Below are 23936 nucleotides of genomic sequence, written 5' to 3'. Positions count from 1 at the left end.
ATTTCCCCATAACTTTTCCTCCTTGAATAATACTGACACATTTTAACCTTTTTTTAACATTTAACATTTATGGAATTTCTTACCTGCAGCTAGAGACACACAACACTGCTCCTTTTCTTTTGTGATCTCATTTAGCCTGTACGGTACATCCATAAGTGAAGGTGAAAGAAGTGGCAGAGAAGGGCACTTTCCTACTCCACACATCTGTACTGATCCCAGTGAAAGGTGTTTCACAAAGGTAGACCCATTCTGAACAAAGCTGTAACAAAGTGACTGGGTTTAAAATATTATTTGTAGAACTACAAAAATTTTATTACTTATTTATTTACTTAAAAAGTTTTATTGTGGTAAGAACGCTTAACTTGAAATCTACTCTCTTAACAGATTTCTAACTGTACAAAGCAATAATACTGTTATTTACAGGCACAGTGTTACACAGCAGATCTCTAGAACTTACTCAGCTTGCATAACCATTGTTTCAAAAATTTTTAGCAGTATCATTTTAATTGGTTTCTTTCCTTCAACTAGGCTTTCTACCAGATGTGTAATAATGGTAATACTGGCTGAAAACATTTTCAATTTGGTTAGATTTCAGAGCTGCTTTCATTTCACCCAATATTATGGCTGACTTTAAGTCCAAGGCCTGTTGTGCAACAAATGGAAGGGCTGAAGTTTTGTTCTTTTTTTTTTTTTCCAAAGATTTTATTTATTTATTTGAGAGAGAGAGAGAACATGAGCTGGGTGAGGGGCAGAGGGAGAAGCAGACTCCCTGCCAAACAGGGAACCTGATGCGGGGCTTGATCCTGGGACTCGGGGATCATGACCTGAGCCAAAGGCAGATGCTTAACTGACCGAGCCACCCAGGCACCCCTGAAGTTTTGTTCTTTCTGAAATTATTCCCAAATCAATTTGGTGGCTCTTCAGTGGTACATTCTGATCTGTAATTTCATTTTAGGGAAATTCATCACTAAAGGCAAATTTCATTCATAATAATTGTGGAATAATTTTTCTCTTAATGAAAAATTAGAAAAAGAACTGTGTATTCATATTTTAAAAATTGTATCTGTTAACAAGTCAAGGAATAAATAGAAGCAAATAATATGAAACAATTAAATTTTCCCATGAACATGTGTTTTTAGCTTTACTGAACAGATTTTAATACCTATGTTTGTTTTTGTATGCTCCAGATAAAATGATACATATACATTTACTCTCCACTTACAACTTTTTCAAATCGATGAATCTATGATAATTCCTTATGTTTTGGTCTTTCAAGAGTATATAAACTGACTGCATATAGTTTCTACACAAACATGCCTATTTACTCAAGCTTTGTTGGCTATACCTTGACATCTGCTTCCATGCTATATCCAGAAGAGTGGTGTATGCACCAATTAATATAGCATCGAAGTAACATGGGATAAGATAACGTGGGATCTGCTTCAGGTAGAAGAACATAGCTTGCAACCATTTACCAACCTGTTATAAAAATAATTTTAAAAGTTAATTTGGTGTGTTTATAGGCTAGGTGCATTTTAAGAGGTAAATCCAAGCATGCAGCTCTACTATCTAGTAATCTATCAACCAGATTTCCATTTAGTAGAATGGGAAGATGATGAAGAAGGGAGGAACGTATTTTAGGTTAGAAAACTGTTAATTTTATTTAAAAACTTTATTTATTTATTTGCAGAGAGCAGGAACACCAGCAGGGGGAATGGGAGAGGGAAAGCAGGGGGCCTGATGTGGGGCTCGATCCCAGACCCTGGGATCATGACCTGAGCTGAAGGCAGACGCTTAATGACTAAGCCACCCAGGCGCCCAAAAACTGTTAATTTTATATATACCATAGTAATATAGTTTTTATTGTTTCCTTGTTTTGTGAACTAGAATAGAGTTTTACTTACTTCAGCAATAGTTCCGGATCGTGAAATAAGTCGGTTACTGACATAGTCAATCATCCAATCTCCAGATCTCAAATTATCACAAAAGGGATGCCCCAAGTCATTCTTTGGTCTTATTTCTGCCAAGACGGACATTAATCCTGAAAATTCATAGAAATATCATGCTGTTATTGGCAGAGGCAATTTGTTCCCATAGCCTGGGCTACTGCTGTCTCTAAAGATGTGGGGTGAACACATATAGAGGTAGACAAAAGGACTGCAGAGACCACAGTGGCACTTCCCATGGTTGGAAATAACTGTGGCAACACTGGCTTGACCTGATATACAAAGACATACTGAAGGAGACTACTGTCGCAGGAGCTATGCAGAGCTTTCCAAGATTCCTAACTTCTGAGACTTGTCTTGTTCTACTGAATTTTAATATTATAATATTCAAAGGCAACTAACTGGCATAGTTTCCCTGCCCTAAGGCATTGGGGGGAAAATTGATAAGTCTGTATCTTCTCATGTTGAAAAGTGGCAGAATCATTAATATTCAGGCAATCACAGGACTGGTTTCAGAGAGAGCAAGAGCATCTCTGGTGATAATAATAATAAGGCCTGCTTTGGAAAGGATCTTTGAAATGTAATAAGAGGGATTTGGAACTAAAACTACCAAGGTGAGGTATATGAGCATATCCTTAAGTAATACTCAAACAGAAACATTACAATTTCTATGCATACATAGTAGTTTCTGTTATTTCAATGACAGAACAACAGTACTTCTTTCATTACCCAATAATGTAATAATTTCCACCTTAAAAATATTATATTAATAGCCTCACCAAGTTCATTTTGACTTTATTTATATATTTAGGATTTAATTTTACTGTGTATATAGCATGTCTTGAGAATAAAAAAATAAATATGTAAATTTAAGATGTAGTTCTTTCTCTTAAGAGGCTTACATCCTTCTTTGGGAAACAAAGCTTAAGACATAAAAAAAAAAACTAGGAAACAAGACAGTATAAAATAATGCTCTACTTTTGCTCTAGCATTTTCAGGGGAGGCTAATATAACTCAGTAAACGTAAGTTTCACTTGTTGAATAATGGTGACATGATGAAGCAGCATTTTAGGAAAAGAGATCTGATCAATGGGATAGAATGTTGTGTGGAAGAGGTAACAAGAAGTTGGAAAACTGATTCCTGGATTTTGCAGACAGGACTTAGTCTTTGAATAGGGTGTTAACTACGAAAATAAAAGGATATAGTATACCACAGAGAAAACAGAAAAAAATCCAGGCACAATTACTGATTGAGTACCGAAGATAAAAGGACAGAAGCAACAACACATTCCTGGATTCCAGCATGATTGAATGTGTATTATTATAAGAAGTAGGGAAGAAGAGAAGGGGTATTGTTTAGAGGAGAGAAAGCTGATCAAGTCAAGTCTGACTTAACTGGATGTTGCTATTAAGAGCCTGCTAGAAATATCCAGTGGAATGCTGGAAATACGAAACTGTCAGAGAAAAAGGGGTTGATATAAAGTAAAAAGTAAATCAGGAGAGAGTTAGTGAAGAACTAGAACTTAACTTTAAGAAAGACAAAGGCCAGAAAAGTTCAGAAAAGTGTGGTCTTTTCAGTCAGGGAGCAGAAGGAATTCAACAGCTCAGGGTGAAAATGGAGTAAACAGCTGTCTATGACTGGTAACACACACATTTCTCTATTTCTCACAGCACAAAACATTTTGTGTTGAAAACTAGACTCTTTTAGGAAAAAAATGTCAAAAGTACAAAAGTCTAGAAGAAATTTATTGAGATCAGCTTCTTGTGTACTTGGTTTTGTAGAAAGTACAAAAGCTAAAAAAACAAGAATGCAAAAAAGGCAAACCTTCTTTCTGAAGGTACAATCTACTTAGTGGAGTTTCAAAGCTAACAATTATAAAGTACTAACTATGAACTAAGTGTTATTTAAGTGCTTTACATGTATTAAGTCATTTAATCCTTATAGTAGGTACTATTATTGTTTCCATTTTACAGATGAGAAAACTGGGCCATGGAGAGTTTACTCCAAGGTTATAATGCCAGTGAGTGTAACCCAGGGAGTCTAGAGCCCATTTTTACCACAAGAATAAAGCTTCGCAAAACACTGTACTAATTAATAAAATAAGGCACTATCTTCCAAGTAAGGCAGTGTAGCAAATAAGAGGTATAGTAAATTAATGCAATGGTATCCAGGGGACTAAGATATTACCATGAAAAATAATAGTTAAGGAATACTTTGTGGAAGATGTAAGAATTGAACTCATTCTTAAAGATGGGTTAGGTGGACAAAGAAAATAAGGAGTTGCAAAGGAGGCATAACATGTGGAATACTATATGAACTAGGAACACATGTGTGATAAACCAAATTTCCCAGATAAAAATCCAAGAAAATATTTCCAACCAGATGGGTTAAACTGATAATTAAATATTTAGATCCTATGTCCTGCCTTACAACTACTCTAACTGCATATGTTTTATTGTAAGTTCTCTTTGTAGGATAAAACAAATATGCAATGAGACAAAGTTTCTGATTAGATGAAAAAGGAAGATGAATGTATTATATTTATAACCTAGTCCCACTTGGTCCCAAATAAATTTTCTCATTTAGTTTTCCAAAAAGCCTATGAAAGAGACAGTATTATTCACATTTTATAGAGGCAGAAATTGGGGCACAGAGAAGTTACTTGTTGGAGGTCAATGAATGAGTAGGTGGCAGAGCCACAATTTGAACCCAAGCAGTTGAATTCTGAGCCCATACTTTAATTCTATAAAGAAGATACCAAATGACCCTAAAAAAAAAAAAAAAAAAAAAAAAAAAAAGAACCCAAAAGCTTAACTATCCTTGTATTTGCTTACCTTGAAGCCCTGCATATTTAAGAGATGACCAGTTTGGTATGTCATAACAGCCTCCACCATCTTCTTGTTCTTCTGCTTCACATCGGTAAAGTACCTGATTCAGCTCGGCCAAAGTTAATTTTGAGGCAATGCTAAGAAGTAGAAAATAAAAAGAACTGGTTAAATACAGTAAGATTTCACTTGCTGTCAACAAATAAGAAAATCTGAATCATAACCATAAAATGTCTTAGCAATGTATGTTTTAGTAACTCAGCATTATAATATACATGTAATATATGTTATAAATAATAATTAAAGGATAAAACATGCTAAAAATTCAGTTGGAAAGTAACATTTCTTTCAAGCCAAGAAAATAATCAATTGCCAAATTTTATTACTTAGAAGTATGCTGGAAAAATCTTTTGATTGCTACAACCTTTTTCTCACAAATTTGCTTTTTCAATCTTTCCAGATGGGCTTGGTTTTTTTTCCCTTCTTTATATTCTCCTAAGGAGGACATCAATAACTTTTTATGCTAATTATCTTAAAATCAAAATACTTGTCCAAGGACCAGCAAAGGGATAATCAAAAGTCACAGTTAACCACCTTAGAAATCACATAGTATTTCTCTTCTTTCCCTTCTCTCCTCTCCTAAGGTGGCACTGCCCGTTAGCTGTGTTATTCAAGAAACCAAGATTTTCTTATATAAAGATGCTTCTTGATAACAGTCAGAAGGAGGTGTCTATCAGGGCCTTGGTTTCCCCTTTGTCCAGGTAGCAGTGAGACTGTATAACTGACCATACTTGAATACAATGAAAACCCTACTTTTTTACAATTCTAGCTGTTCAGGTCATTTCATTCTACAGAACTGAACACATAGCCTCTTGAATGTACTTCCTTCTTTCTCTTTTAGTTCTGTCTCAAGTGAGAAAATTATAGTTGGCTGTGCTGAACAAAAACAAAAAATTTAGCTTAGGGGCACCTGGCTGGCTCAGTGCAAAGAACATGTGACTCTTGACCTCAAGAGTCATGAGTTTAGGCCCCAGGTTGCATGTGGAGCCTACTTCAAAAAAATAAATACTTAAAAAAATGATGTGGAAGGAATATAGTGTATGCAACTTAGTCTCGGATAGTTCAGAAAAATTGTGTGCATGTGTGTGTGTATAGAGATGTATGTGTGTGTTTGCCTGTATCTATAGCTACATATAGAGAGTGCATGAGTGTGAGAGAGCACACATGCAAGCACACCTGCAAATGATAAAGCAATAGGACAAAATTTTAACAGATGATGCTGATATGACTATTGGTCCTTGGACCACCATCTGAGTAGCAAGGATACAGAGGAACCTTAAAACTGCTTAAATCAGGCTTGTGGTAACTTATCAATTATTAAAGTGGCACATCTCCATAAACTAAGGCATACTTACAAAGCAAAAGGAATTTTTAATATAGGATCTGAGTTGTCAACAGCAAGGCTCCCAGATTTAAAGTGAGGACTGAACTGTGTCAGATGATTTCGAAGAATTCCAACAGCGACTTGTGCATGTGGATCAAGACTAACTCTGAAAATGTTAATTAAAAAATGGTTACTTTATAGGAATGATTTAGTCAAAATTAACAGAATATGTAATCTATTTTACAAGCAAAGTCAACAGTTTGAACTCCAACATACCTGAATATAATAACACTTCCTGGAGACAAGTTTTCAAATTCTATTTCTTGAATATACTCATTCGGTCCTTTTGTGGCAACTCCAGCTTGTTTAACAATTTTACTTTCACTAAGCTTGAAAAAAATTGTATAAAACCATTCAATCAATAATTCTAATGTCCTTAAGATGTTAAACAGTAGTAAGATGAGAGTCCCAAATACCTGAATATGTTCTCTAATTTCTACTGTGATATTTGGCATTCCATTGATTGAATTCTCATCCTTCTCATAAGGTTTTGTATTTCTCTCAATAGTTCTAGCTTCAAGAACTACTTCTTCAATTTTGCCTAGGAATACATAAAAATTATTAACCAAATTTCATATTAGACCACCTGAAATTAGGAATTGCTAATTCAACTTAATTAACCTTAAAGTTGAATATGAAATATCAGTCTGAGTAGATGATTCTACCCAAGATGCATTTTTCACGCAAATGCTTTTGTTTTTAAAATCATAAATTAACATCTATTTGAAAAAAGATTTTTTTATTGTCTTTATTTTTAAAGATTTTATTTATTTATTCATGAGAGACAGAGAGAGAGAGAGAGAGAGAGAGAGAAAGAGAGAGGGAGGCTGAGGGAGAAGCAGGCTCCCCAAGGGGCAGGGAGCCCGATGCGGGACTCGATCCCAGGACCCTGGGATCATGACCCGAGCCGAAGGCAGACGCTCAACCACCTGAGCCACCCAGGTGCCCCTGATAAAAGATCTTATCAAGTAATAATGGCTTAGCTCTTAGGAACAATATATATATAACCTTCCTAATTTTAAGCAGAGTAAATAAATCACTTGAAAGACTTACAAAAAAAAATGAAAAATTTCAGAAATACAAAAAGTAGGGAAAAATTTTAAAAAGCCAGATCCGATTTTCCAGCTAAGGAAAACATTACAAATGTGTACCCTTTCTTCCCCTTCAGAGGTAACCATTACCTGCAGTTTGGTGTTCATAGATCCTGTGCCTTTTTACTACATACGTCTGTTTCTCAAAACAACATATATTATTTTCCATATTTCCAAGTTTTATTAAAGTGGATTCAAATTATATATATATATAATTTCTGCAACTTGCTTCCTATTAAACAACACTGTATTTTTTAGATTTGTTCACGTTGCTACATAAGCTACAGCTTATTTGTTTCAAATGCCAAATAATATTCCATTGTATGAATATACCAGATATATTGTTGTGCCTGTCTTCTAATGAAACATATGAGAGTTTCTCAGAGATACACCTAGGAGCAGAATTGCTGAGTCAAAGGATAATATAAAACTTGAATTTTATTATTTATTTACAAAGCCATTAATCTGACAATAAGTAACAGTACCTTTTGATCCAGAAATTCTACTTCCTTGAAATAATTACTAAGAAATTGTTCAAAAGAAAAGAATTATTCCTAATGTATATTCACTGTTAAATATACTAAATAATAAATGTTTTTTAAAGATTTTATTTATTTGACAGAGAGACACAGCCAGAGAGGGAACACAAGCAGGGGTAGTGGGTGAGGGAGAAGCAGGCTTCCCAAGGAGCAGGGAGCCCAATGTGGGGCTCGATCCCAGGACCCTGGGATCATGACCTGAGCTGAAGGCAGACGCTTAACGACTGAGCTACCCAGGCGCCCCAAACATACTAAGGAATATTAAAGATGGAATACTAACATAATAAAATATGAAATATTTAACATAATGAAAATCATAATTTTGTGACAAAATGGAAATGTTTTAATAATGACCAATGACCAAAACAAAACCTGAGATATATTGTTCACACTGATTGCAACCATGTGAAATTGTGTATGTACATTAGCAACAATCAGACAAGATTACTGACTATACACTTGCAAGCAGTTAAAAATAACTAATGAACATTTAACCTTAAAACTATTCAGTTGATAATCTTTAAAAACTGGAGTTATACATATTTAATAACTAGCAGCCAAATAGAATATGACGATTTTTATGGGAATCTTCATCCCCTTAATTAATTGCCAGACTTGGACAGTTGCTATATGCACAGAAGAATGTTTTACTATAATATATATAACAATAAGGAAGGAAAGAAAATACACACATCTAGAAAAAAAATCTAGCAATAATAAGGATATGATTTAGGGACGTGTTTTTATTTATTTATTTTAAAGATTTTATTTATTTATTTGGGAGAGAGACAGAGATAATGAGAGAGCATGAGTGGAGAGAAGAGGGAGAAGCAGGCTCCCCACTGAGCAGGGAGCCTGAGACAGGGCTCAATCCCAGGACCATGGGAAATTAATTTGGGGTAACTTACGTTTTTACTACTTGGAACAATTCCTGTTATGGAAATATTCTCAAATATTAACATTTTTTGAGTGGTAAAGTAGCTTTATTTTCCTCTTAATTCATTCCCTATTTTCTACTTTGCATAAAACAAGTATGTATTTCTTTTATACCCAGGAAATATATATGTATATTCATGTGTTTATATATGTGTATACACATGTATATTTGCAGTGTGTCTAAGTGTGGATTTGTGTATGTGCATGTACATACATAAACACATATATAAACCAAGTGGAAAATAGTTTAATATTTAAGGCTTTTCATAATCCATTCTCAATTACCTTCCTAGCCTTCTGTCACTCCACTATTTCAACCAAATAGATATTTTCACTGGTCCCCAAATAGTCTTACTAACACGTATTAATATGAATTTTTTTTTTACGTCTTTCAAGAACTAAAGTTCCGTCTCCCTTGAGAAGCCTTTTCTAAATACTCAGTAATTTCTCTCTTTTGTGAACATATAGCAATTACAATGTCTCCATAGCTCTTTGACAATTATAAAAACACATCCCGGAGTGCCTGGTTGAGTGTCTGCCTTTGGCTCAGGTCGTGATCAGTCTTAATTCTTTCTTTCTTCCTTTCTATAAAGTAAGCTCTACACCCAACATGGGGCTTGAACTCATAACTCTGAGATCAAGAGTCGCATGCTCTACCAACTGAGTCAGCCACGTGCCCTGAGTAGTGCAAAATTTCGAATTCTTTTTCTCAACTACAGCCACACTTGCACTGTGTTAAAATATAATCACAATAACATTTTTAAGTTGCATTACCAGGGATGCACATTTGAGGCACTTCCTTGCTGTAAAATGAAGTCTTAGGATTCCTGAAAGCAGTTCTAGACACAGACACAACAGACTGATGAATGCTGGGTGAATGTCTTGTTACTGCCACTATGTCTTCATCAACCTGATCCACATAAACCTGGGAAAGAGAAAGAGAAAACACGTTAGCACTCAAACTGCAAAGACTTACTCTGAAATTGAACCTTAAAAAACTTACAAAAATTTAGTTTCTTGCCTGAATGAAACCCTTGGCCCCAAGTTCTTGATGAAGTTTATTGATAGCACATCTGGCTGCAATAATTCCACTTTGGAAATTAACTTCACCTGTATTTGATGGCGATGCTCCAGGATTCCACTTAGTATAAAACCGTTCTTCAGAAACCACTGAAATCTGAACAAAGTGAATGTATACGTTTTAATTATAATAAGAACTTTTAGTAAAAATGCTCAAAGTCATTGGCCATGTGGATTAAAAGAAAACAAAAAACAACACAAAGACATACCTGATGAGGTACTAATTCATCATAGCCTTTAGTACTTCCACTAGCACAACATGCCATAGAAACAATCGTGGTACTTGGGAGAGCATCATATTCTGACCTATGCTAGAAAACAATAAAAAAACCCCCAAGGTTTATTTTCTTTCAAATGCAAAGTGCCATCCTATAGCATAATGAAGTAAAAGGATAGTTACATAGTTATACACTGTAAGACATTAATTGGCTTTATTTTTTGACATTAATTTGCTTTAAAACTAACAAAACATTTGAAAACAATGTACCACAATGACACAAATCTAAGACATGATTTTGAAGTATATGGATATTGCCATTAAATATCAGATCAAAACATTATTTATTTTTTCCTTTTCCAAGTATTTATTTATTTATTTATTTATTAAAAGATTTTATTCATTTACTTGACAGAGAGAGAGAGAGCACAAGTAGGGGAGCGGCAGCAGAGGGAGAGGGAGAAGCAGGCTCCCCGCCGAGCAGGGAGTCCGATGTGGGACTCAATCCCAGGACCCTGGAACCATGACCTGAGCCAAAGGCAGACGCTTAACGACTGAGCCACCCAGGCGCCCCCCAAGTTTTTATTTAAATTCCAGTCAGTTAACATAGAGTGTAATATTAGTTTTGGGTGTTGTAGAATTGAGTGATTCATCACTTACATACCACACCCAGTGCTCACCAACAAGTGCCCTCCTTAATCCCCATCCCCCATTTAGCCCATCCCCCACCCACCTCCCTCCATCAATGCTTAAGTTTGTTCTCTTCAGTTGAGTCTGTTTTATTGTTTGCCTCTCTCTTTTTCCCCACTATGTTCATCTGTTATGTTTCTTAAATTCCACATATGAGTTTAGCAAAACAAGTAAATACAAGAAACAGATTAGATGCTTACCATAATAGGACACTCATTATCGTGGGTAATATCCATAAACAGGGCATGTGCAATGGCCGGCATTAATGGCCTCAAACAGGGCTGAACGAAAGACCCCACAGGTTCTCCTCCGTATCTATAAACCAATCTGCCCTCTTCATGGCTATTATACGCACTCATTGCCTCTGCAAAGCATTACAGAATATTTTAACAATCTTCATTGTTATTGTTCTAGAAGAGGTTAGCTTTCTTATCATGACTAAGTTTCCAAAAAAAGACCACATAAAAATTATCAAAAATAAAACTGCTTTAAACATTTAAACAAATGTCTATTAGTTTAAGTGACAAAAAAGTCTTCTCTATAATTGGCCAGAGAAATGGCTCATGTAGGTAAAAGGGAACATATATTGTTTATTAGGATGTTGGTTATATAAGATCTATGGAAAGAAATCTAAGATTATATCATCTATCCAAGTAAGAGATGACACCAGATTTGTATATTTTCAAAAACAAAAAAATGCTTTGTTCATGAGTCATCAATTCATCCTACTGGTCTTTCAATTTATTTATTTATTTATTTAAAAGATTTTATTTATTTATTTGAGAGAGAGAGAGAGAGAGAGCATGAGAGGGGGGAGGGTCAGAGGGAGAAGCAGACTCCCTGCTGAGCAGGTAGTCCGATGTGGGACTTGATCCCGGGACTCCAGGATCATGACCTGAGCCGAAGGCAGTCGCTTAACCAACTGAGCCACCCAGGCGCCCTGGTCTTTCAATTTAAAATGAGATATTTTACCCCAAAGTGGAAATTTTTCCTGATTAAAAACAGACTGAGTTAGAGAAAAGTTTGTGTAGAGTACTTAAAAGAACATTAACTATGTTGAGAACTATTAAACTTTGTATATAATGGTATTAAATGCCTTTTAATCTACTTAAACAAAAACTAAAGTTTTAGATGGGAAATACACTTCAGCAAGCCTACCTCTTATTAGGGAACTAATGCCCAGTCTAGTAACAAAGATATTGTCCAGGTCTTCACTTCCTGTGAACAGTTCAGCTACTACATACAAATTGGGTTGCAGTTTCCTAGCAGCATCCAACATGTACTGCAAAAAGCACAGTCACAAATGTAACACAAAGAGAAAAGCAAGTGGGGGGAAGGAAAGGAGACAAGACTAGGCATGGATTTGACATAGGAAAATGTCATAGAACAAGACAAAATGGAAATCCAAGAAGAATTTCCAAATAAATTTAATTGTGCATATGTAAGAAAACACAAAACACACCAATACACAGGAAACAAGAGAATTTATAAAGAGATTAAAACAGTTAAAAAGATAAGATTTTGCAAAGATAAAAAGACACAAAGAGGAAAAAAAGGAAGAAGAAAAATGTTAGTGTCACATTAAAAAAATGTAAACCATAACACTGTGATTCTGCTAGGCTTTCACCCTGTTTTATGTGGTTTTGTTTTTAATACCTCTAACCAGACTAATAATTTGCAGGCTTTGACTAGGCCATTATTGGTAAATTCCCTGCTGGCGAATCATTTAGCTATTGCAAAGATTAGGTCTGACTATACTAAAGCCAGCTTTTTCTACAAATGGCAATCAATTCTTATTCAGAAATCAAATTTGTTCTGATTTTTTTAACGTAATGTTTGCACAAAGGTTAATAAAAGAATTGAAATTCTATCAGCTAACAAGTAGGGTCCTAGAAAATTTTGTAACTTAAAATCAAGCAAATTGAGTTTTAATTTTCTGTTTTGCCATAATGTTATAATAACCTTAGAATTATATATATATTTTGCTGTTGCTAAGAGCACAATAAGGAAAAACTTCTGCTAGTTTTTGGAGCTAAAAAATGGTCTACCACCTTAACTAATGTTCACTAAATTCTTCCATATCAAGTCAATCTTTCATCATAGGACTTGAAACATATTCATTATAATACTGCCTTAATATAACAAATAGATATTTTCCAGATAAGTATACATTCCCAAAGAACACTAAGTTGTCACTAGGATGCTATCAAAGATCTTATAAACAGGATGAAAAGTGTATTTATAAAGTGGTGTTAGAAGATAATGCTATAAATTTTGGCACTGCCCCGGTTTCTGTAAAAAGCCCAAAGAGGGATAAACAGCCTTTATGTTTACACTTACATTTTTATAAATAATCAATAAAAATGGAATCAACGCTTAAATAATATCATATGTAACAAGTGACTTCAGTGTCTATTACTATATTAAAACCAACCAACCAGAAAATAACAAGACTAAGATAGATATTTGCATATTATTAAAATATTAACCCTTTAAAAGTTAATAAGAAAATATTAGCAATATTTTAATAATATACATGGCAATATGGTTATGTATATATTATCAGAGACAATATGATCTACTTCCCTAAACTGAAATAAAAATATTAACTCGTTAAACATTTTATAGCCCAGTATTCCATAACAATCGCATCAAAAGGTTTTGTTAGAATTGAGAAGTTATGCCCAAGTGTTAAATACTACCACCAAATCAATGCTGGTGTCTAACTAGCAAGAGGAAACATGTACTTGCATATTTTATTTGAGGAAAGCAAGGAAAGAATACTACATTTCTTTGCTTAACGTAGATGAATTGTACCTCGGCTACATGAAGAGGTGTTGAGTGGCAGTTATCAAGACGCACTCCCTGGAAATAAGTTGCAGTTATTTCAGTGTATTTTTTCATGTGTGCCCAGAGAAAAGGACAGTCTTCTGGTTTATTGCCATAGCGTAATTTAACGCTGTCTCCCCAGCAAATAAGTTCTCTCCTTAGATAAACTTCTGAGCCTGTTAAGAAAGGAGGTTGCTTTCAACGGTTCAAGAAATAACACGAAAACATTTACTTCAAGGAAACATTGTTGTTTTTAAATCACATTGACTATTTCTACCACAAACCATATTTTGGTTAAAATTATGTCTAAAATGGTATGGGTATCTAAATCTATAAAGCTTAAAAATTAATATTAATTTATATCTCATATCTATTTTGCTAAAATTCAACCTGGAGTCTCTTAGAAATGTGTACTTAGTGTAAAAAAAAATCAAGTTCCTTCTTTTAAAGGAAATCAGTTATAGTAATATCACAGGCCCTTTGAAGACAGCGTTCTACCAAAAACATTTCTTCTTTAAAGATTTATTTATTTATTTACTTATTTATTTATTTGAGAGAGAGAGATAGAGAGCATGAGCGGGAGAGGGAGAAAGAGAGTCTCAAGCAGACTCCCTGCTGAGTGTGGAGCCTGATGTGGGGCTCAATCCCACAACCATGAGATCATGACCCAAGCCAAAATCAAGAGTTGGATACCTAACCAACTGAGCCACCGAGGTGCCCCTCTGTCCAAAACATTTAAAACCGTGTTTCCACCTCATTACTCATTTTGGCACTAGTTACATTAAATCCACAGCATACAGTAGAATGCCTTTTTTCATTTAGAATGACTAGAAAGGAAAAGGCAGAGATACTTAAACCCAAAGTACATTCTTTAAAAAAAATAGATTTTTGAATTAAATTTAAAGTCATTCAAAAAGACTTCTAAATGTTGAAAAACATATTGATGGGTCCCCAGCAAAATTCTTTCTGGCAAAGAAACAGCTGTAGAAAAATAAAATGCTAGGAGTGAGAGGGGGAACCTCAAATTAGTTTCTAGTGTAACTGCTATTCAAAACCTTAATACTGCTCTGGCTAATGAATGAAAATATCTCTTATGGCAATATAATTGTAATAGCAGTGGTTTTAAATGTATTTTAAAAATGCAATAGATTAAATTTTTAACCATAAAAAATCTTATGCAGAACCATAATATAAAATAGATAAAAGCCATTCTAGTTGAGCGTATAAGGACTAGGAGGGGAAAGGAAAAGATGAATCCCATCCTTCTCTTCTCTCTTGAACTGTATGCACCTCTGTGATAAAATAGTTTAAGAACTATTAGATTAGTGGGGAAAAAAGTCAACGAAACAGTTTATATTTTGAGCTTGCTGTAAACTTTTCTTTCCCTATCCACAGAGAAGTTAACAAAAATGATGTACCAGGTTCAGCAAAGTTTCGAAGGGGATCATCTCCCATTACCCATCCATTATGCGCCATCAGAAAACAAGCTTTATTTGGGTTATGAATCATAGATTCTTCTGCGGAGAGGGTCATTTCTTCAAATGGGTATGTAAAATATCTATGGAGATGCAATTAAATATTAAATCCATATAGAGAGATTCTTTGGAGAGAATTTAAATTAGTCCTATTAAAATTAAACCTCCTCCCTCATAAAGAGAATAAAGATTAGTTTTACACTACAGGAAATAAACTTTGTTATAGGTCAAAAATCTCCAGAAGACTTTCTGAGTAAATCTACTAAGATTTGAGAAATGGAAAGTCAGCATTATCGCATTATCTGGTTAACATTTTAAATAATAAATTTAAAAATCTCATAAAATTACTAAGAAAATCATTGAAGTATTGATGTTACTTTGCAAAAGCTTTTACTACACTTCAGTTGCCTAATCTATGCTGCACATTACCTACAAGATGAGGAGCTAAATGCTGGCTCAATTTATTTAACTTTGGAATTTACTAGTAAGTATGTAGTCCTCCAGAAACATTAATGTAATCATTGTAAATTGATTCATACTGATGATAGCTTCTTTAAGGACTGGCCTAACAAAATTAATTAAATTAACCCTAGTTACCAAATCAAAACTTCTATTTCAATTTAAAAATGTACTGAAGTCACACATTGAAGGAAACACTCAGATTAATTAAAAAAGTTAAATGCAATTTTTAATTTTTAACCTTTAATAAGAAATGAGAAGAAAACAAAAATGGAATACCTGGTAACTAAAGGATGTTTTCTAGTGACAGGTCCTAATTTAGGGCCATGGCCAGCCAGACGTTCATAAAACACATTTCCCAAAAGGCAATTAACTGCCTGGAACACATTAAATTATATAGGTCAGTGAAAACAACAACATTAAGACTCAAAGAAAAACAGCAGTTCAAAAGTAGGTGAAACCTGTTCCTGATGATAGTTCATGAGTTGATGCTTCTCTGAATTTAACTCCTCAATTCTCTTATGGAACCAATTACAGCATTCATCAATTGCAGCTGGGCCCTTGCTAGAGCAAAGAGAACGATACACACTGAATATTTAATGGTTTTAAAATTCTACATTTAAAAATTTTCTAACAAGGGTCATAGAAACTTTATTTATTTGAAACTTTAAACATATTCATCAGGATCTTAATTAATGCTTGAAGATGTTTTTCAACTGTAAAAAATTTTATATACACATATAGGACCATGGTCCACCACACCGAAAAAAGAGGAGAACATCATTCATTTGAACTAGTAGAATTATGGTGAATTACTTTATTTGATTTTTTATTCAGGATTTTACTACTAGCCATAAAGGTTTGTAAGTAATATTATCCTTTATTTCATAGGAAAAATACATAACATACTCATGTGGTATGAAAGTTGCTAGTGCAATGTTCATATCTACAGTACAGCCAAGCCTTTTGTATTCAGGATCCTGAATAATCTTAAGGTGTTCCTTTGGATCAGGTTTGGTTGTTATTTTCCTATTTTCTGAAAGAAAGAAAGATGATATCTTAAGTGCAAATATCCACAAGGAGATTATAACTGTTACTGATAACCAAATTTTTAGTTTACAATTTTTTCACAGAAAAATAACACGTTTTTTTACAAGCATCCTTCCTACCTGCCCCCCCATCTTCCTGCACACCACCTAACACACACACACACACACACACACACACACACACACACACACAGAAGGAGGGGGAGAGAGAGATCGGAAAGAAGAACATTATAGAAGAAAAACACAGGGATTCTTATCAGTTCATGCCCTGCACCACTTTTCTGCCTTAGTCAGCATTCTCTTACTACAATTTTTAGGGCATTAAGATGTTGGTGGTACAATTTTCCTTCTAGGTGTTACCAAATACACTAATATTAGGAGTTCTTTTTCTTCAAACATCATTTTCTATTCAAAAGTCTTATTAACTAATTGACTTTCTTTGCATTCTCTGAAAGAAACACAAAAGCTTGTTTTTATACTTTTTTCCTTTTTACCAAGAAGTATATTCCTTATATAATAATAAAAAATGAAAAAGTAAATAAATGTTTTGTGGAAAGAATTTTCGTCCCTTTTCTGGAGTGCAGACTGCCTCCACTGGGCTTGATTTTATTAATTTTTTATTAATTATTCTTTTTTAAATTTAAAATCAATTAATTGACATATAGTGTATTATTAGTTTCACAGTAGAGTTTAGTGATTCATCAGTTGCATATAACGCCCAGTGCTTATTACATCAAGTACGCTCCTTAATTGGGCTTGCTTTTATATTAACTAATTAATATCTGGCTTATTCTAAAGAGACCTTGGAGTGGCTTATAAAAGCACAAACAAAATAAGATAAAATATAGATTCTTAAAATTTAGTTTCTGAGGTTCATTTGGAAGAGTAAATATATTAAATCTGCCAATGGGGCATCTGAGTTGCTCAGTGGGTTAAGTGTGTCTGCCTTTAGCACAGGTCATGATCCCTGGGTCCTGGGACTGAGCCCTGCATTGGGCTCCCTGCTCTGTAGGGACTCTGCTTCTCCCTCTCCCTCTGCTGCCCTCCCCCCACTGCTCATTCTCTCTCTCAAACAAATAAATAAAATCGTAAAAAAAAAAAGAAGAAAAGAAAAACCTGCCAGGAAGTGTTTGAAAAAAAGAAAAGCTTATACAATTAGTGTAAATGATAAAACAGTCTTTAGTACTGACAGAATGAATAAAAGGTTACTGGAATAGTATACATAACAAATCCACGTACATTTAGTATATGACTACACTATGACGTCTTAATGGTGTACAACAAATCAGTATAAAAGGATGGATTATCAACTCAATACCATTTTTTGATTAAAAATAAATACTTTATATAACACACAAAAATAAATCCCAGGTGTATTGGACATTTATTTATTATTTTTTTAAAAGATTTTATTTATTTATTTGAGAGAGAGAGAATGAGAGATAGAGAGCACGAGAGGGAAGAGGGTCAGAGGCAGAAGCAGACTCCCCGCTGAGCAGGGAGCCCGATGTGGGACTTGATCCCGGGACTCCAGGATCATGACCTGAGCCGAAGGCAGTCGCTTAACCCACTGAGCCACCCAGGCGCCCTATTTATTTATTTTTAAAGATTTATTTATTTATTTGAGAGAGAGAGAGTGTGTGTGTGATGTAGGGAGGGGCAGATGGAGAGGGAGAGAAAGAATCCCAAGCAGACTCCCTGCTGAGCGTGGAGCCTGATGTGGGGCTCGATCCCATGACCCTGAGATTATGACCTGACCCAAAATCAAGAATCAGAGGCTTAATTGACCGAGCTACATGCCCCTTGAACATTTAAATGTAAAAAATAAATAAGATTATTAGAAGAAAACAGAATTTTTTTAAAGAAAACAATGTTGATGGAAGGTTTTTTCTAAGCATGATGTGAAATTGGAAGCCATAAAAACTGACAAATTTGACTACACTGAAAAAAAAAAAAATACCATAGTCAAGAGTTAAGAGATCAATAGCAAACTAGGAGGACATATTTGAGGCCAGTATAATAAGGAATCACCAATATTAATAAGTCAATGTGAAAAAGTCAAACAGCCCAATAGAAAAATAGGGAAAGAACATTAATAGACAATTAATGGAAGATCTATAAATGGCAAAGTAACACGTGAAAATGTACTTCACTAATGAGCAAAGAACTACAAATTAAAATAAGGAATGTTTTGCCTGATTGACAAACATTATAAGGATTAATGGTATCTAATGCTAGTGAGGGTTTAGTTAATGATAATGTAAACTGGTACAATTTGTGTTGAAAAGCAACTGGACATATCTATTGTAAATTTATCACTAAATTTGTATACTCTTTGACCCAGAAATTTTATGTCTAACAATTTATCCTGCAGATTTACTCACATAAGTAAAGATAACACATACAAGGATATATTTTCTATAATACTGCTTATAAGGATATAAGTTCTACAAAAGTAAGGGCTTGCTATGTTCACCACTGAATCCCCATGCCTGGAAGAATGCCTAGTACATACTAGGTGGTTCAAAAGATATGTATTGAATGAATGATGAAAAAACTGGAAATAATCTATCAAAAAGGCTAAAGACTGGCTCGGTAATAGAGCATGTGACTCTTGATCTTGGGTTTGTGAGTTTGAGTCCCACCCTGAGTACAGATTACTTAAAAATAAAATCTTAAAAAAAAAAGGTTAAGGCCACCTGGGTGGCTCAGTCAGTTGAACATCCATCTGACTCTTGATTTCTGCTCGAGTCATGATCTCTGGGTCGTGGGATCAAGCCCCACATTGGGCTCTGCATTCAACAGGGAGTCTGCTTGAGATTCTCTCTCTCTCCCTCTCCCTTTCCCTGTGCCTCTCCCCCCACCCTGATGCTCTCCCCCTCTCTCTTAAAATAAATAAATAAATCTTAAAAAAAAATAAAAACAGGGTATTGCTATCTAGAGGTTAAAAGCTACCTTTGGCAGATGCAGTAATCTGCTCTACTTACCTCTCATTCATGCACTTAACAAACACATATTGAGCTCTACTATATTCTGAGTATTGTGCTAAGAAACCAATAGTAAGAAACAGTCCCCAAGGGAAATAATTATGTTATGTATTATTATGACATGCACTTTAGATATCTCTGCTAATTCTCAGATAGCTTCTAGGACGACAGTTTATAGTAACACAAATATATAATAATAACAGATTTAATAATGTCTTAACCAGAGAAAAGAAGGGTTATCCCTTTAAGAGTAAGAATAAACTTCTTAAAATTGCTAGGAACGTTTTAATGTATATCCTTTACCTTGTGTAAGAAGTCCTCTAAATTGCTCAACTGCTTTGTAAACGTCTACTTGGAAAAATTCCCAGAGTTGAATCTTTGGAAAAATATCCTCCCAAATTATTTTTCGAATGCACTGAAAAATTTCAATAGTTAAAAAAATACACATTTAAAATCTTTTCACTAAATATTATTTATCAAATTTAAGATAGACTCTAAATAATTTTCAACCATACATTTACTTTGTACTTTAGAAATTTTGTTAATCTGTTTTAGTGTGGTAATCCTCTATACATACTGACATTCATTTGATGATCATTTTCAATCAAAGCAGGTACTCCTTTTTCTTTGTATTTCCCTTCTGCAACGTCACAGGATAAACGCCACAGTGCTCTGTCTAAGACCCAGGCAGGTTTTAAGTGTGGAGAATTTACAAGGTTATATGCACTTTCTGGATGTTCCTGGATCCATCTACTATTAGCAGCTTAAATAAAAAGGAAACATAAAGGAATATCTTGTAATTAAAGTGAAGTTAGTATCTATGTTAAGTTTAAAGATGAAACAAAATATCAACATCCACCACTCATTTTCTTATATATTAGACATCAATACTTAAATATTATATTATAGAAACTATATATTATGTATTCATGTTGTATTTTATATTAAATATTTGATATTAATTTAAAATATTTATCATAATTTATGATACTGTAATGTGAAAAACATTTCTTGGTTGTGGTGTCCTGTCATCCACTTCACCATACATTTTTCTTTTCTGTTGTAGGAATTTTTAATTGTTGTAAGATGCAACACTGACTTATTAACACCCCTGTAATGACATGTTTACTATTGTGAGAGTTAAGAAGGGCCTTGTCCTTGGTCCATTTTGACAGTCAACTACAGTTTGGAACATTCCTTCTAAGCCTGAAAAACATCTTTCCTGCAAGCCAGACAGGGCTTCTGCCCAACCTTCAGAACTCAGAATGTCATTTACATCTTTTTTCCTAATCATTTCTTCCTATATTTTTGGGGGGCAGAAGGGGTAGGGAGGTGAGTTTCCTTCCCCTGGATCTTTAAATATGATTGTATCTCCCTAAGGCTACGAACACAAATAAATACATATCCTACTCAAGCACAATTATTTCTCTGACTTCTGTAGTCTATTAGTATCAAGACCAAATGTCTAGAAAATCCAACCTGAATCTGCTGCTTCCACTTTGTCCCCACAGTCTTGTTCCTTTTCCCACTGCGATCTGCTGCAGCGTCTAGCACTCCACTGACATTACTCTAAGCCTCCGAATCATGAGATTTAGTGCTACTTTCTCAACTTTATCTGTTTAACCTCTGTAACGTTTGCCATTACTGATTATTCCTTCATTGATTTATAAAATACTTCTTTGATTTACAAAAGGTATCCTTATTTTGGTGGTTTTTTTATTTTTCCTTCTCTCTTTTGGTCCTTCTCATTTCTGCTAAACCTCTGAGGGAGGTTTGCTACATCTTAGTCCTTCTCTTTCTTTGAACATGTCCTTCCTCATCTCACCCACTCTTCTTAGTACTCACATCTCAAACCAGTCCCAGCTCCAGCCAAGGCCCAGGCACATCTACCCAAGTATTTGATGGGTAGCACTGCCTGAGGACAGCATGTTAACTCAAAATCCATTCATATGTTTGCATCACTCAGAATGTGATCTGTCCCAGGCACTATTCTGGGAGATGGATATTCTGCAGCAAAAGTGAGCAAGGCTCCTGTCCTCATGGAGCTTTTTCATTCTAGAGAGGTGGGTTTGTTTGTTTGTTTGTTTGTTTGTTTTATTTTATTGTGCTTAGATAATTCTGATGGAAGAAAACTCAGTTCTCTCACAGGCAACCTCTTTGTATAGCTAATCTTGAATAGTTAATAAGATACATTATTTTAGTAAGACTGATAAAAGTGAGGTTGAGAAATTGCTAAAAGAAACATACTTAAAGAACAAGGGTGTAGCTTACATCTTATTATGCATTTGTATCAGTAAGTTCAGAATCAGAATCAGAGGAGTTCTGCCAGGTATTCCAAGTATTTACAACATTAAAGAATATTTGTTTTAATTTTTAAGTAAAAAATTAAAGCTATACATATTCTGTTTCATCTTTAAGATAGAGTAACGCCCCTGAATTTATACTGAGGAGCCTGAGTGGTCAATATACATGGAACGAAAAGTAATAACAACTGTTGAATACCTACCATATACCAGTTAAATATATTAATTTATTAATCCTCATGTCCTACCACATTGTGTAGGACATACTATTGTGTTTCTTTAACAGATAAGGAATTGAGGCACAGAGAGATAAGTAACTCAGACAAAGTCACACAGGCAGGAATGAATTTGGGCAAGTTTCTTCAGAACTTGCAGTCTTAACCAGATGAATGTGTTCATGCCTCATTCACTCAGCTGAGCACCATTACAATCCTTACAGAGTTTAAAAATCATGATTATTTTAGTTTCAGTAATTTATTTAGTAAATAATGTAGTATATAATTTATTTATATCTATAATGAACACTTGGATGAAGACAGGATACATAAGAAACAGAGATGTTGTAATAACAGTTAAATTAATAATTCTCCAAATCCAGATCAAGCTGGGTTTTCCCTAGATTCATCATCATAGTTATTAGAATTCAAGATGTAAGAGAAAAATGTAATGATGATTATATCCAGTTTGGATTTTCATTTATTAAGAATACTAAGGCTACCCTAATTTTTTAAATGGTAAAATCCTGAAAGTTTGTTATTTTATTTTTTTGAAATAATCAAGTGTAAAATGAAGGAATTCTAAACATTAGCTAATAAAGTATTTTTTTCTAATTCTACATGAATGAGAAGTCAAACCAAACTACATCTTAATATATATGGATTTCTAAAGTGGTGCAGTGAGGAACTTAGCAGACATTCTCCCCAGCAGAACTGTAATTTAAATAGCAAAAATTATAAAATATAATCATTTAAAGTCTCTGGAAATTGTCCTAAGGGCATTCAACATATGGACAAACATTTATTCAAGAAAATCTAACTCTCGTCAAGAATGGCAAGTGTCTGTGGCATTTGAACTACGATCTGCTCCCTTAACCCTCCCAACCAGCTATGGGTTAATGGAAGCTCTATGCCAGGTAGGCATGGCCAACATGGAGCCTCCCTCTTCCCACCACTCCCAGTCCGGGGTTACAGTTTCATGCTGGGAGAGGCAGGCTGCCTATGTTTCTCACTTCCTCCAGCCCCATTTTGTAGAAGCTCTATTCCAAGTAGGCAGGCAAAGATAATCTCGGCTCCTTTCCTCCACCTAGTCACCACCCCACCTTGTAGGGTGGATGTCCCTTGCAGGGAGGCCAAGAATACTGGGACTCCAATTGCCTCTGAGAGCTGGAGCTTACTTGTAGGGTGAAGATTCCGCATGGGAAGGGCAAATGAGAAGACCAGGGATTGCTACCTCCTGCCTTGAGTGCCCCAGAATGAGATGGTACTTGGAGAAAAGTGGTCTCATCCCCAGCTCTGGAGCAGTGGCACAGGCGTTCTGCTCAGGGAGAAAGGCCATGAGGATAAAGGGCTCTGCTTCAAAGGACTGAATTTGTTTGGAACAGTGAGTGAAGAATTCCATGTGTAAAGGTGTCATTGAAAATAATGAAGACCCTGGTGGGGAGCAGTTAAGAGAATGCTGGTAGTTCCACGATGTAAGAAAAACATCAGAGCAAAACAAACAGAAGCTTAATAGAGAGAACCAGGGAAAGAGAAAGCAGAAGACAGCCTTCCTGGGGCTGCACCCACTCAGAAGCAATTCTAACAGGACATGGGAAAGACTTGAAAACATTCCTCATATCCCATACAGACCCAACAACATAGGATAACTCACTGGCAAAGGGACTTAAACACAACTTCTACCCAAACATGGAGTGAACACTAACTTACTCTGACCCAGGGCGAATCCTAGGAAGCCAGGCTTAAAAATAAAATCACATTCACCTCTGGCAGTCTGGGAGACCATATATATATGCCCAAAGCTGTGTTGTCTCCAAAGCAACCAGAGAGGGAACCTCCAAGCTGCCAAT

The 23936-nt window shown here is 34.9% G+C and overlaps 1 protein-coding gene across 1 annotated transcript in view; it reads right to left on the bottom strand.

Moving 5' to 3' along the window:
• Positions 1 to 23936, bottom strand: part of AGL (amylo-alpha-1, 6-glucosidase, 4-alpha-glucanotransferase) — a 77296-nt gene that overhangs the window by 32879 nt on the left and 20481 nt on the right. Inside the window, exons 6-24 of the mRNA XM_027584480.2 lie at positions 20150 to 20331; positions 19872 to 19983; positions 16442 to 16568; positions 15994 to 16096; positions 15812 to 15909; positions 15017 to 15156; positions 13587 to 13774; positions 11928 to 12051; positions 10970 to 11133; positions 10072 to 10173; positions 9804 to 9959; positions 9557 to 9707; positions 6633 to 6757; positions 6433 to 6545; positions 6188 to 6322; positions 4782 to 4912; positions 1905 to 2041; positions 1346 to 1479; positions 84 to 259 (exon numbers count right to left, since the gene is read on the bottom strand). Coding sequence (XP_027440281.2) covers positions 84 to 259; positions 1346 to 1479; positions 1905 to 2041; positions 4782 to 4912; positions 6188 to 6322; positions 6433 to 6545; positions 6633 to 6757; positions 9557 to 9707; positions 9804 to 9959; positions 10072 to 10173; positions 10970 to 11133; positions 11928 to 12051; positions 13587 to 13774; positions 15017 to 15156; positions 15812 to 15909; positions 15994 to 16096; positions 16442 to 16568; positions 19872 to 19983; positions 20150 to 20331 — 2598 coding nt within the window. The remainder of the gene's footprint in view (positions 1 to 83; positions 260 to 1345; positions 1480 to 1904; positions 2042 to 4781; positions 4913 to 6187; positions 6323 to 6432; positions 6546 to 6632; positions 6758 to 9556; positions 9708 to 9803; positions 9960 to 10071; positions 10174 to 10969; positions 11134 to 11927; positions 12052 to 13586; positions 13775 to 15016; positions 15157 to 15811; positions 15910 to 15993; positions 16097 to 16441; positions 16569 to 19871; positions 19984 to 20149; positions 20332 to 23936) is intronic.

The sequence above is a fragment of the Zalophus californianus genome, chromosome 4, assembly GCF_009762305.2.
Source record: "Zalophus californianus isolate mZalCal1 chromosome 4, mZalCal1.pri.v2, whole genome shotgun sequence".
Lineage (NCBI taxonomy): Eukaryota > Metazoa > Chordata > Mammalia > Carnivora > Otariidae > Zalophus > Zalophus californianus.
Note: the sequence above shows the minus strand (reverse complement) of the source record. Positions and strands in the feature narration are given on the sequence as shown.